The sequence below is a fragment of the Triticum aestivum genome, chromosome 4D, assembly GCF_018294505.1.
Source record: "Triticum aestivum cultivar Chinese Spring chromosome 4D, IWGSC CS RefSeq v2.1, whole genome shotgun sequence".
In the NCBI taxonomy this organism is placed as follows: domain Eukaryota; kingdom Viridiplantae; phylum Streptophyta; class Magnoliopsida; order Poales; family Poaceae; genus Triticum; species Triticum aestivum.
In genome coordinates this window covers 127,388,007-127,399,359 of record NC_057805.1, presented here as the reverse complement: position 1 = coordinate 127,399,359, position 11,353 = coordinate 127,388,007, and the positions used below count along the sequence as shown (strand labels likewise).

The 11,353-nt window shown below is 37.8% G+C and overlaps 1 protein-coding gene across 3 annotated transcripts; it reads left to right on the top strand.

Moving 5' to 3' along the window:
* The first annotated feature begins 609 nt into the window (after positions 1–609).
* LOC123096811 (uncharacterized) lies at positions 610–11,161 on the top strand. 3 transcript variants are annotated; one of them, NR_175950.1, is made up of 18 exons: positions 610–774; positions 1,138–1,201; positions 2,055–2,148; positions 2,228–2,336; positions 2,421–2,459; positions 2,979–3,062; positions 3,141–3,202; positions 4,187–4,289; positions 4,982–5,124; positions 5,941–6,009; positions 6,085–6,141; positions 6,252–6,512; positions 8,886–8,957; positions 9,054–9,155; positions 9,903–9,970; positions 10,104–10,304; positions 10,479–10,572; positions 10,658–11,129. NR_175950.1 is itself a non-coding variant. In NM_001405503.1 (18 exons), exons 2-18 carry the CDS (start codon positions 1,141–1,143, stop codon positions 10,928–10,930), a joined length of 1,896 nt encoding a protein of 631 aa, NP_001392432.1. In that variant the 5' UTR covers positions 610–774; positions 1,138–1,140; the 3' UTR covers positions 10,931–11,161. The 3 variants fall into 3 exon arrangements, 2 of the variants coding, with proteins under 2 accessions (NP_001392432.1, NP_001392431.1); NM_001405503.1 differs by having other exon boundaries at positions 4,982–5,131; positions 10,107–10,304; positions 10,658–11,161; NM_001405502.1 differs by having other exon boundaries at positions 4,982–5,131; positions 10,658–11,161.
* The last annotated feature ends 192 nt before the right edge of the window (positions 11,162–11,353 follow it).

Here is an 11,353-nt window from a genome sequence, read left to right as displayed (position 1 = left end):
AAAATAGCTGAAACATATCATGACAACTTCAATGCAAATATCGTGGCAATTCATGTGCAATAGACATGACAACTTTTAACCAAAAAAAATCGTCGAAATATATTGATATGAGATCTAGTTTCGAAGATCCCGTTGCGAGGGATTTAATGATGAAAAGGATCTTCAATCGGATTTTTCATTTAAGAGATAAAATATTTTAAAAACTGAAAATCCAAAAAGATTCTCACATACATGCATGCGATGACGTGATGCACTCTGTGTGTTATAGGGAAAAAAATTATATAAGACCAGGTCTCACTGGCTAGCAGGTGAGACCCACACTGACGGATGACACGTGGCATTCACAAATCATAAAAGCATATAATCTCTCCCCTGATTTTAAGTGAGGGTGGGTAGATGTTTTGTGATTTATAAATGCCACGTGTCATCCATCAGGGTGGGTCTCACATGCTAGCCCGTGAGTCCTGGTCTCATATAATTCTTTTCCGTGTTATAAGGCGTGTGGGCGGGTTTGGCTTCCACCACACGTGTCCTAATTATTTTGCCACGTCAGCATTTTGCTTGCACGATATTCTGCACTTGTAGACCGAAGCCGCTCTGGCCCGCCTCTCAGGCTCCGCATGTGAGGCCACGAGGAGCGACCATCTGGTTTTGAGACAGCTCTCAAAACCTCGTCTTGTCCTCCTCGGAGCCGGCGGCGAAGCGAGCGGCGGTGCTCTTCTCGACGACTACGTGGAGGAGACGAACCCGGCCATAAGTCTGTGTGGATTCAAGGTAGGCTTTGCTGAATCCCAGTCGAACCTATGCTTCATTTTTGGCCCGATTAGGAGGCTAGGGTTTCGTCCGCGTTGGTGCAATTGTGGCGATTCCGAGTCCGGAATCTTGGGAGAAATCCGTCCATGTCCCCTGTGCTGCAGCACATTTTTTCTTCCACTTCTGCTTTGGTAGGAAGAAGCGGGTCTAGGGGATCACCCCTGCTTCACTGCAAGCCTGCGGTATTACTACTATTTTGTGCTCAGAACTTGAGGCTTCCATTGCACGGCTTTGATGTTTATGTTACATTATGGCATGTAGGATATCAATTCATTTGCATTTTTATTCAAGAACATTAGTCTTATTCTATCTGTTTTTCTGTAGAAAATGGATGAGAAGCCATACGATGGTGAGGTATTAACTCGTCGAGTTGAAGAACTCCAGCGGGGTACTCACTCATATCTGTCATATACAAGATTATCATTCATTCGTTTATACTTTCAGTGATAACCCTAACATACTGATTGTTTCCTGTGCCAATAGAAGTTGCTCTCATTATATATAACACTTCAGCCTGCAGATTAGTGATTAGTTTGGCTACATTGTTTTCTCTGTGCAAGTAGTTCAATTCAGGACCCTCACCCCTTTTTGGAATAGAGGCACTCCAATGGAAATTCAGGGGGAATCGTACTAGTTCCTGGCTTCCTTCAATAATGACCTCAAGATATAAAAGCGGATAATGCACTAGAGTTCCTTCACTAATATGTGCCCTGTCATAACTCAGCTATTCTCGCATATTTGAGTAGATAATTTTTGCGAAGAATGCAATAGTTTTTTTTTTAATTTCTTTCACTCTGTTAATGGTGGCTTGCTGTACAATTTGGGAAAGTACATGAAGTAGCTGCTGAAGTCCTTGGCTAATTATGTTACATTGTTTCTGATAGACATTTTATGAGTCTTTATAATAATTCCAACCTTCTACAGCTTTGTTCAGTCATAGGAGTATCTTAGTACTCCGCAGTGTTGCTTCCTTTGGATGTCATGTGTACATGGTTAACATGTTGGAAACTATTGGCAGATGTTACTAGTAATCAGAGATTTTCAATGGAAGATCAATGTACCTATTTTCTCATACTTCAGATTGATGACCTTTTGAATGGAGAGAACACCATGTTCTGTTTTCTCAAAGTTGCTCATGTAGACTAGTTGTTTTGGGAGTAGTTCCAGTTTTCATTCTTGTATTTCTTTTATGTGGGGGTATAGGCGTACACTTATTGATTGAAATATTCTTTGTTTGTCAGAACGTGATGAACTGAGAAAAGATATCGAGCAATTGTGTATGCAACAAGCTGGGCCTGGTTATGTTTCTGTTGCAACTCGAATGCTTTCTCAGAGGTGCTTCCATAGGTTCTGTCCATGTTCCATTGTTATCATTGTAGTGCAAGTAAACCAATGTTTTGTTTTAACTATCCAGGACAACAGCTCTGGAGCAGGATATTGAGATCCTTCAGAAGAAGTTAAGTGGATGCTTAAGAGAGAACCAAAATTTGCAAGAGGAGCTTGCTGAGGCTTATCGAGTTAAGGTGTGCTTCTCTTCCTCGCTGTACTATTGTTTGTATCTGCTTTTCTTTTTCTTTCTTCTAATGATTGCTTTACTTAAATTTCAGAGCCAGCTTGCTGATTTATATGGTGCTGAGCTATCAAAGGTTTCATACTTTGACTTGTACAATCGAGTGTTGTTGTTTTGTCAATAATGTTGTAACTTTTGCCAACTAATGTTTAGTGGCAGATAATTATACTTGTTCTCCATCATCCACGTACAAGTAGTATAGGGAGTGAAGTCCCTTGAGCTTGAACATGGAATGACATATCTATGCTCACCTATAGCTAGACCCACATATCATTCAGACACTGCACAACTAAACAAAACACTAACAATTGTGCTTATTCAAAATCTGCAGCCTGAAAGTAAAATATCATTTCAAGCATGATAGGCATATTCCGAGTCTTGGTTGGTCTTTTTAGAGAAGGTACCCTTTGGGGCCTTTGCTTAACATTAATTTCACTTCAGTTAACTTGAAATAGATAATAAAGGCCTCATATGCTTACTTAAAACTTGATATTTTGTGGAATTTAGGTCACTAATTCTTTAACCTCCTAATTTCTGTTTACAAGAAATCTAGCTTATTGTGGAAATGACCTTCTATCCTGCAATGACAATGCAGACCAAGGAGCTAGAGCAGCAAGTGAGGTTTTTCCAGAGCAGCGTTGCTCAAGCATTTGCTGAACGAGATGGTTCATTGTTGGAGGTTCTTCTTGATTTACTTATTAAGTCAATTCTGTATCTAAAGATGTAATGCTTTACACATGACATTTGAAATTGGTAGTGTGAGAAAGCAAAGGAGCGAGAAGAAGCAGGGTTAAAAATGTGCGCTACCTTTGAGGAAAGGTACAACTCATTTCCTATTTCACATGTCTTGAACTGTTCTCTGGTATTTAAGATATAATTATTTAAGGAAGATGAAATGTTAATGTGTCGTTTCACCAAGTTCCCCAGAGGCGAGTATAATGGAAACTGACTGGTATCTACAGTATTAAAGATCTTGACAAATAAGTGGTCTTGCAGGGTTTTTCTTTTTGAATGTGAGTTTGTTGGTTGTAAAATGGCCAGCATCCGATATCAATGTTGGCTGGTGCATTGACAGACCTGCAACTGCACATATTATGAAACACATCCTAATAAAAAAAGGGCACTAGTTAAGTTTGGAACAATGTTCTCTTGTTTAGCGAGGAAAGTGGAATCTTAGACCATGTACAATGCTAGGAGCTTAGAGCAGTGCTTAGAAAAACAAACCATTGTTTTCTTAAGCACCAGTGCTTATTTGTGTACCAGAGGTGTCTAAAGCAAAACCGATTTATTTTTCTAAGCACCTGTACTCTACAAATAACCACTTGTGCTTAAAGCAAAACAGATTTATTTTTCTAAGCACCTAGCATTGTACATGGCCTTATTTTGGCAGTGCTTAAATTTTCTTAACTTCCGGTGCGAGTTAAAATTTGTGCTGCCCATCTCTAACGAGATATGCGTACCATAGTCTAAATGTACTGACACAAAGTTTAACTGTACATTCTTTACACAATTACTCCCTCGTCCAATATTAAATTGACGCTGAAACGGATGTATCTAGACGTATTTTACTGCTAGATACATCCGTTTGAGCGTCAATTAATATGGGACAGAGGCAGTATATCGTTCGGGTGGTGACCACAGAACTTATTCTTTCTGTTTCTGTATTTGGTAGTTTCTTAAATCACAACTACACTTCACATAGGCTTTATTTAAGGGTCCCACATTCGACAACTGAATGGAGAATGTCCTAGATTTGCTGCACCTTTCAGATAAGTGCAGAGTATCATGATTGTTAATTGGCAGGACGAGAGAATATCAAACTGCAATGGAAGATCAGAAACGTTTGAACGATGCCCTGCAAATGGAGTTGACAGAACTAAAAGCGCATACAGAATCTTCCTTGAATGTAAGCATGCTTTTGATTCTTATTGCCATTACTACCAGCATAAATCTGTGCAAGTTCACTTAAAAGGTTTTTTTTTTTATACTGAAAAAGTACCAGATTTTAGTTGAGAACTAAAAGAGCATCCTAAATCTCTCTTGGATGTGTGCATGTTTTGTGTTGCTGTGTCGACAATGATTATCTGGTAAATTTTTCTGTTCAATGAAGGATTTAAAGGGAAAATCTTACCACTATAAGTCTGTAAATTTTACTTTTGCCATTGTGCATTTAATTTTTGCCACTGGGCTGTGTCACTGAGTAGTGGGCCCAACGAGAGAATGAAAAACGAAATGCAAAATATGGCTTACTGTCAAAATCCTGAATAATGTCAGGATTTAAGTAGTCTAGCCCATTTTTCCCATCCAACTTTCTAATGTAAATTTCACTAAGTAGGACGTATATTATTGAGTGTTTTTGATGGACTCCTGAGTGTAAAATAATTTCCTTGACCTACTGCATATTTTTTATTTCTAATCTATGTGGTTGTCTGTACCTCGCCATCTACACTCGGTATATTTTAGATAAAAAAAATCCAATTGGGATCTGCCCTCTTTCATGCTGATTTGACGTGTTCAGTTCGCATCATTTGCACCGCCCAGTATATATCAGAATTGATCCTTTCTTGACTGGGAGTTTGATGTTTGATTCTGTTTCAGGTTATTAAAAAATTCTATGAAGTTCGTTCGAGGGAATGTGAATGCCCTTCAAACATTACTTTTGAAGAGAAATGCTCAATTCTTCTAGATGATTCTGCTGACAGTTGGAGTTTCAACCTGGATGGCGAAACCTCAACTTCGAAGTACATTGTAAACTTAAATCACTTTATCCATGAGAGATAATAATTCGCTTGCAGATTGATATGTTTTAATTTTTCACTGTTCTTCCAGTTTAAAATATAATCCCTCCGTCCCAAAATAAGCGTCGCCGATTTAGTATTTTGGGACGGAGGGAGTATCTAATACTTCTGTTGAATTTTTATAATCCACTATTGTAGGATATGTTTGTCTGGTTAAGTTTATTTTGGGAACCTAAGAAATGCAAAAGATAGGGACGTGTTAAACTTTGATGTCAGTTATCACGTTTTTCTAAAATTCTAATAGGAAGCATCTCTACTTTGAACTTTAGCTTTCTCTAGTATAAATTACAGCACCTTACGCGGAGACAGAAATTACAAAGTAGTTGCATGTCTGATGGTTTTCAGGATTGTAAGTAAATAGTTATTCTATTTATAGGTTCGACTCTGCTAGAGATGATCATGTCCTCTCTGCCTAAATTAAGCAATGTGGTCTCAGATATACAAAAGGACCTGGCTGTCAAAAATTCTCATTTGCAAAATCGATGCTCCACTGGTAGTGTAGAAGTTTCCACATTCTGCATTATTATATATTTAAATGGCTGGAATAGTGGAATGTACCGAAGTATGGTATAGACATAATCAGTTAAACTTAGTAAGACGTTCTGATTGGGCAACATTAATAAATAGATAAATTAATAACATAAGCCTTGTATGCTTCTTTACAAGCGGCAAACCAGCAAACTTCTTTTTGTTACTTGACAGTTTCAATAATTTTATTGTTTCTAGTTTTATACACATTCAATGATCTTTTTTATGCAGGCATCTCTAGAACAGGAGAATGAGTCGCTTAAAGCTAAAATATCTAAGCTGCAAAGCAATCTAAGAATGGTAAGTTAAGTTTATCCATAGCAGAGACAAATAGTTTTTCGGCTTTCCTAAGAGATCTGTCATTTGGATGTCCAGAGTTTCGAAATTGAACAGCACTTGCAAAGAAATGTACGAACACTGGAAAAGAAACAGGTACAAAAATTCAACTTATCATATCATTTTTTTTTCTGACGGCACCTTAATGCGCTCAATGATGAAATGCACCTTAATGCGCTTAATGATGTATACACTTCGGAATGCAGGCACTCAATGATGATCTTATGAGAGATGGTCTGTCAGCTCTTCAAAAAGTCTATACACATCAAAGGGCTGAAATTATGAAAATATTGGAAGAAGAATCACTTCTGTTAAGCACGGCTGTTAATGAGATTCAAGACAAGTTAACTCAAATTTGCATCAATGCTGAGATCATTGGTAACCCTGTTGAGAAGATGCAATGCTGTGACAGTAGTTGTAAAGACGTGCATGTTACTATGGATATTGGCCCTGAAACCATCCCCAAGGTTTGTTCAGAACATAATGAACTTTCTCAAGTCTTGCTTTTATGCGGAACCACTTCCTCTCGGAACCTTTTCCTCGATCTAGATTTGTGCTCACGAGTTATAGTGTAACTTGTGAAGAAATTGATAAATTACTTAATAGTGTCAAATCTCCAGAACACCTTAATGAATATATCCTGGGTTGGCATACTTCTTTTTTACATTTAAATCAGATCGACTATTTATCTTGTGTAAGCAAGATACCATGTCCTTGCTTTTTTTAGATAGGTACTTTGTTGATGTGTTCCCCTCTTTTTCCCGAAGAAAACATTTCTTGTAACATCCTGTTTTTCGGGGGTTCATTTTTTTAAAGGCAAAGGATGCTGCACATTACTCAAGTAATACTGTAGTACTGTATTTTAGTTGGGCGCGTTGGAACTAATTTGGCATACCCTTTCTTATGCAAAATCAATTCCAAAAGCATTTGGGATTGATTTTTGCAACTCCAAGTAAAAACATTTGGGACAGAGGTAATACATGAGTATTGTTTGAATAATACACAACATCCTTTGCCTACTCTTCCGTTCCTTTTATAAGGTGTATTTTTTTTCAGAAGTTAAACTTTTCTCTCCTTGACCAAGTTTATAGAAAAGACTACCAATATGTACAATACTAAATAAAGAAAATATGAAAATAAATTTCATGATGTATCTAATAGTACCGATTCCTTTTTTTAGATGTTACATCTTTTCTAGAAACTTGGTGAAGGATAGAGAAATTTGACTTTTGAAAAAAATTAAGAGTTAATTACACTTTTGATACATAAACTTGCACTTGATGTACAGATTCATACATAAACTTGAAAAATGACACAAATCGGTCATACAATGTGTTTCAGGTACATTCAAGTACATTTCTGTCGTTTGCCATCAACACTCCGTTAAACTCTGCATGCCAGTTGGCCCACACTCAATACCTGCGCATAGGGCCCATCTGTCAGTGCCAAAGAAAGAAACAAATAAAAATATAGCAAAACAATTGCGCACAGTAGGAATCTATCTCGGCGCGTTACCTATCACGCTCCAGAAGCCAACCACTACACCACCTGCTACTATTTGTTAGTGTTACACATAGTTAACTTTTTGGATAGCAAGGAAACAATTGATCTGAAGCCAAATAGGCGCTGCACAAGGGGTTCGAACAATATTTTTTAAAACTCTTTTTAGGTTTTATTCCGGGAGGGACCGGAAAAAACAGTTTCCGAAAAACTCAGAGGTTTTATTCCGGGAGGGACCGGAAAAAACAGTTTCCGAAAAACTCAGAGGTTTTGGGATTTTTCGTTCAAAATTTCAAAACAATTTTGAATTCAATCTTTTTAGTGTAAACATATATTCCTTTTAACCCCATATATGACAAATTCTGCCTCCTGTTCTAGCGGCCAGCTTCACTTGTTTATTCAGAGGGGTGCGGGTTCAAGGCATTGCTATGGTGCCTCGTCCATTTTTTCTTATAAAGAATGTTGAATGTAACTCTGGAAAGGTCCAGTTTTTGTAAGATGTTTCGTGCGCCTTATCACTTGGAAGATTATTTTTAATGTGAAAACATATGAATACGAGCTCTATTTGACATTATCTGACCTTTTAAATTGAAAATAAATAATTTTTTGAACGATATCAAAAACATTTGGGGCTCACCTAAATTTTTGATAACCGGTCGACCGGGGAAAAACGGAGATGAAAAACGCACGCACGCAGTAAATCCCGTGCAATACACATTCTGAATTTGAATCAATTTACCTAATAAAATATATAATGGACCGTATGTTCGTACTAACAACAAATGCATCCGGTGCACTGGCTAACGCCTGAAGCTCGCTACGCGACGTCGCAAGTTCGAGTTCTGCTGGTTGAATTGCTTTTTGCTACGTTTCTATTTCTTTCTATGACACTGACAGGTGGGACCCACACGCACATATGGAGTGTGGGCCACCTGGCATGTAGAGTAAACGGTAAACGATGGAAATGTACTTAAACGTATCCGAAACACAAGTTGTAGAACAGATTTGTGCCATTTTTCAAGTTTATGTATGAATCTGTACATCGAGGGCAAGTGCATGTATCAAAAGTGTAATTAACTCAAAAATTAATACTCCCTCCGTTCCTAAATACAAGTCTTTTTAGAGATTTTAAGAAAGACTACATACGGATGTATATTGTAGAGTGTAGATTCACTCATTTTGCTCCGTATGTAGTCCACATTAGAATCTCTAGAAAGACTTATATTTAGGAACGGAGGGAGTACATCTAGAAAGGATCAGAGGGAGTAGTTCCCTGAAGACTGGACGTCACAATTCTCTTTACACTTATATGACGTAACTTGTTATTGCGTATATTGTAGGGTGATGTTCCTACAGGTTATTCTACAACATTTGATGATTCAAAAGCACTTGCTCAAACTTTGCAGGAGAAGGTACAGCGTTATCCTGGTGCTTCTTTCTGCTTGTAATTCTCATATGGGCCTTTCTTTATATTAAATAATCTCACATTATGTTGAAATCTACCACAGATGGAGGCGCTTATGCTTTTCTCACAGGAACAAGAAAGATACCTGTTGGAAAAACAGAAGAACCAAGCTATTATAGAGGACCTTCAGAAGAACTTATCTCAAGTAGTATTTCCTACACTTTTGATGGCCGTTATTTTCCTTTTACAATCTTTACAGTCTTATGAATCTTGAGTTATGCTGAGTGCTTTAAATTGTAAAGTATATGGAGAAATTTCATGTGACACTGTCACGAATATTATGTCAGTCCATTTTTTCCTACTAGAATCAGTATTTTCTGGAAATGCAAAATTAGAGGTGTGGTTGTTAGGGTAAAATCTGGTGAAGTCCTATTGTAGAACCGGACCGGAGCCGGCTGCTGTTCAGCATCGGCAGCAGTCAATGCACAACTGTGAGAGCTAGGTCTACCGTACTTGTTTAGCCATGTCACCAAAGGCTCGACTAGTTGTCGACCTCCGATGGTGTTTTGAATTTGACTGAGTTCATTGGCGTACACAGACGCGTGGCTAGTTTACATAGATGCAAGGACTACACCATTAACACTGGTTAACGATTATTACTATGATGGTCTATGAAACAATTAGATCTGTTCAACACCTTCAGTGTATCACATGTTTGGAGCTAGTGCAAAAAACTTACATTATTTTGCAATTAACGCTCCAGCAAATATCAAGGACTTTATAGAGGCACGGATGAAGCTGGATTTAGTATGCAAATAGGCCATTCTGTTTGTCTATTTTCCTCTTGGACTCTTCTCTTCACAGCATCTTAGAAGTTTATCTTAAGGGTACATACTAGAGCATGCAACATCGGATGCACATCTCGTAACTTGCTTGCATCTGTTCTATACAGGTTAAAGATGAAAAGGTGAAGGTCCTGATGGAGTTAGCAAAACTGAAAGAAGCTTATCTCCTGAAATGGTAAGGTTTATGTGCAGCAAATCATCATACTGGATCATGTTTGTGATTTTTACTTAACATTTTGAGTACCTTTTCCTGGGTGTAATATACATTCTTCTTCTTATCACTATATATATATTTTCTTCTTATACAGCAGCTCTACTGCAAATGATGGTCATGGTATTGTTGATACTCCAAAAATCACTTCTGGGCATGACCAACAAGGGATGCTGAAGACTATTCTTAACAGAACATCTCTAAGACAATGGATAAAAAAGGAAAATAATACTGGGCATGAGAGCTCTCGTGGAAATGATCAGACAGTGTGTAGAGGGTGCTCAGTAGATCTATCAAGGTTTGTGATAATACACACAAATTACTTTTTTGGTTCATTCCCATCAAACTTAGTCTTTCTATTAGCTAAATATGACCCCAATATGCTGCATCCTAGACTATTTTTGCCATAATCTTCTCTGCACTTACAATTTTGTTCTGTGAATTTTTTAAATTTCATGCTACTTTATGACAGGATGAAAGTTGAAAATGCTACCCTTTTGGAAAGTGTTGCTACTATGGAACATCTCACTTCTTTGGTTCATAGGCTGCACAGAGTGCTTATGAAGGTAGGGCATTTTTCTTTAATTGAATTATTAGCTTTAGCAGTAATATGTGATACCCATTTTTTGTGTCCTAACCATTTTTTGTCAGGTATATGATGATGTCAAATCCGGCTGTTCTTTGGAGAGTAGTTATGAAGCACTGAGCAGTCTTATAACAGAAGCGAACCTTATGAGAACGGCTCTGGGCGTCGTTCTCCCAGTAAGCTGGTCAGGGGATTCATCAGGTGGTATCACTTCAGGCTCGCCTAAATCATCAAAATCCGAAAAGGCGGACCCCCTTGGTTCCGCTAGCATGGAGATGTTGGAGCTACTTATATTAGCTGCGGATATCCTCAGAGAGAGCTTTATGTTCAAGAAATGATTAAAGATTCAGAAGCATGTATACAATTTAATCTTGAGAGAGAATTGTCCGCTTGAGTTGATTTCTTACTGTGTACTGCTACTCTGTAAATATGCGGAAGTGGAAACTGCTGCAAAATGTTTGTATATAAACCTGATGGTTTGCATGCCAAAGAGATGGTAAATCCTGCAAACTGATGATTTTGCATGTCAAAATTACCAGCTAGTACTTGTTGACAAATTACATACATGAGTGAGCGTTTGTGCCATTTTTAATCGCAAAAGATGACAAGAGTTTGTTCCGCAAATTCGCTAAGCGGTACTTGACAAGTGAAGGCACAGTTGTAACATACTCCCTCCGTACAATTTTGTATTAAAGGTAGCACAAAGTTGAGATACTAAATTAGTACAAAATTAAGACACTTAGAGCTGCAGTTGGGGAGCG

Excerpts from the sequence above, each read along its gene's own strand:
- LOC123096811 (NM_001405502.1), top strand. The coding sequence starts at position 1,141 with ATGGATGAGAAGCCATACGATGGTGAGGTATTAACTCGTCGAGTTGAA. Across the intron at positions 3,063-3,140 it reads GAGATGGTTCATTGTTGGAG|TGTGAGAAAGCAAAGGAGCG; the intron begins GTTCTTCTTGAT and ends TGAAATTGGTAG. Across the intron at positions 3,203-4,186 it reads TGCGCTACCTTTGAGGAAAG|GACGAGAGAATATCAAACTG; the intron begins GTACAACTCATT and ends GTTAATTGGCAG.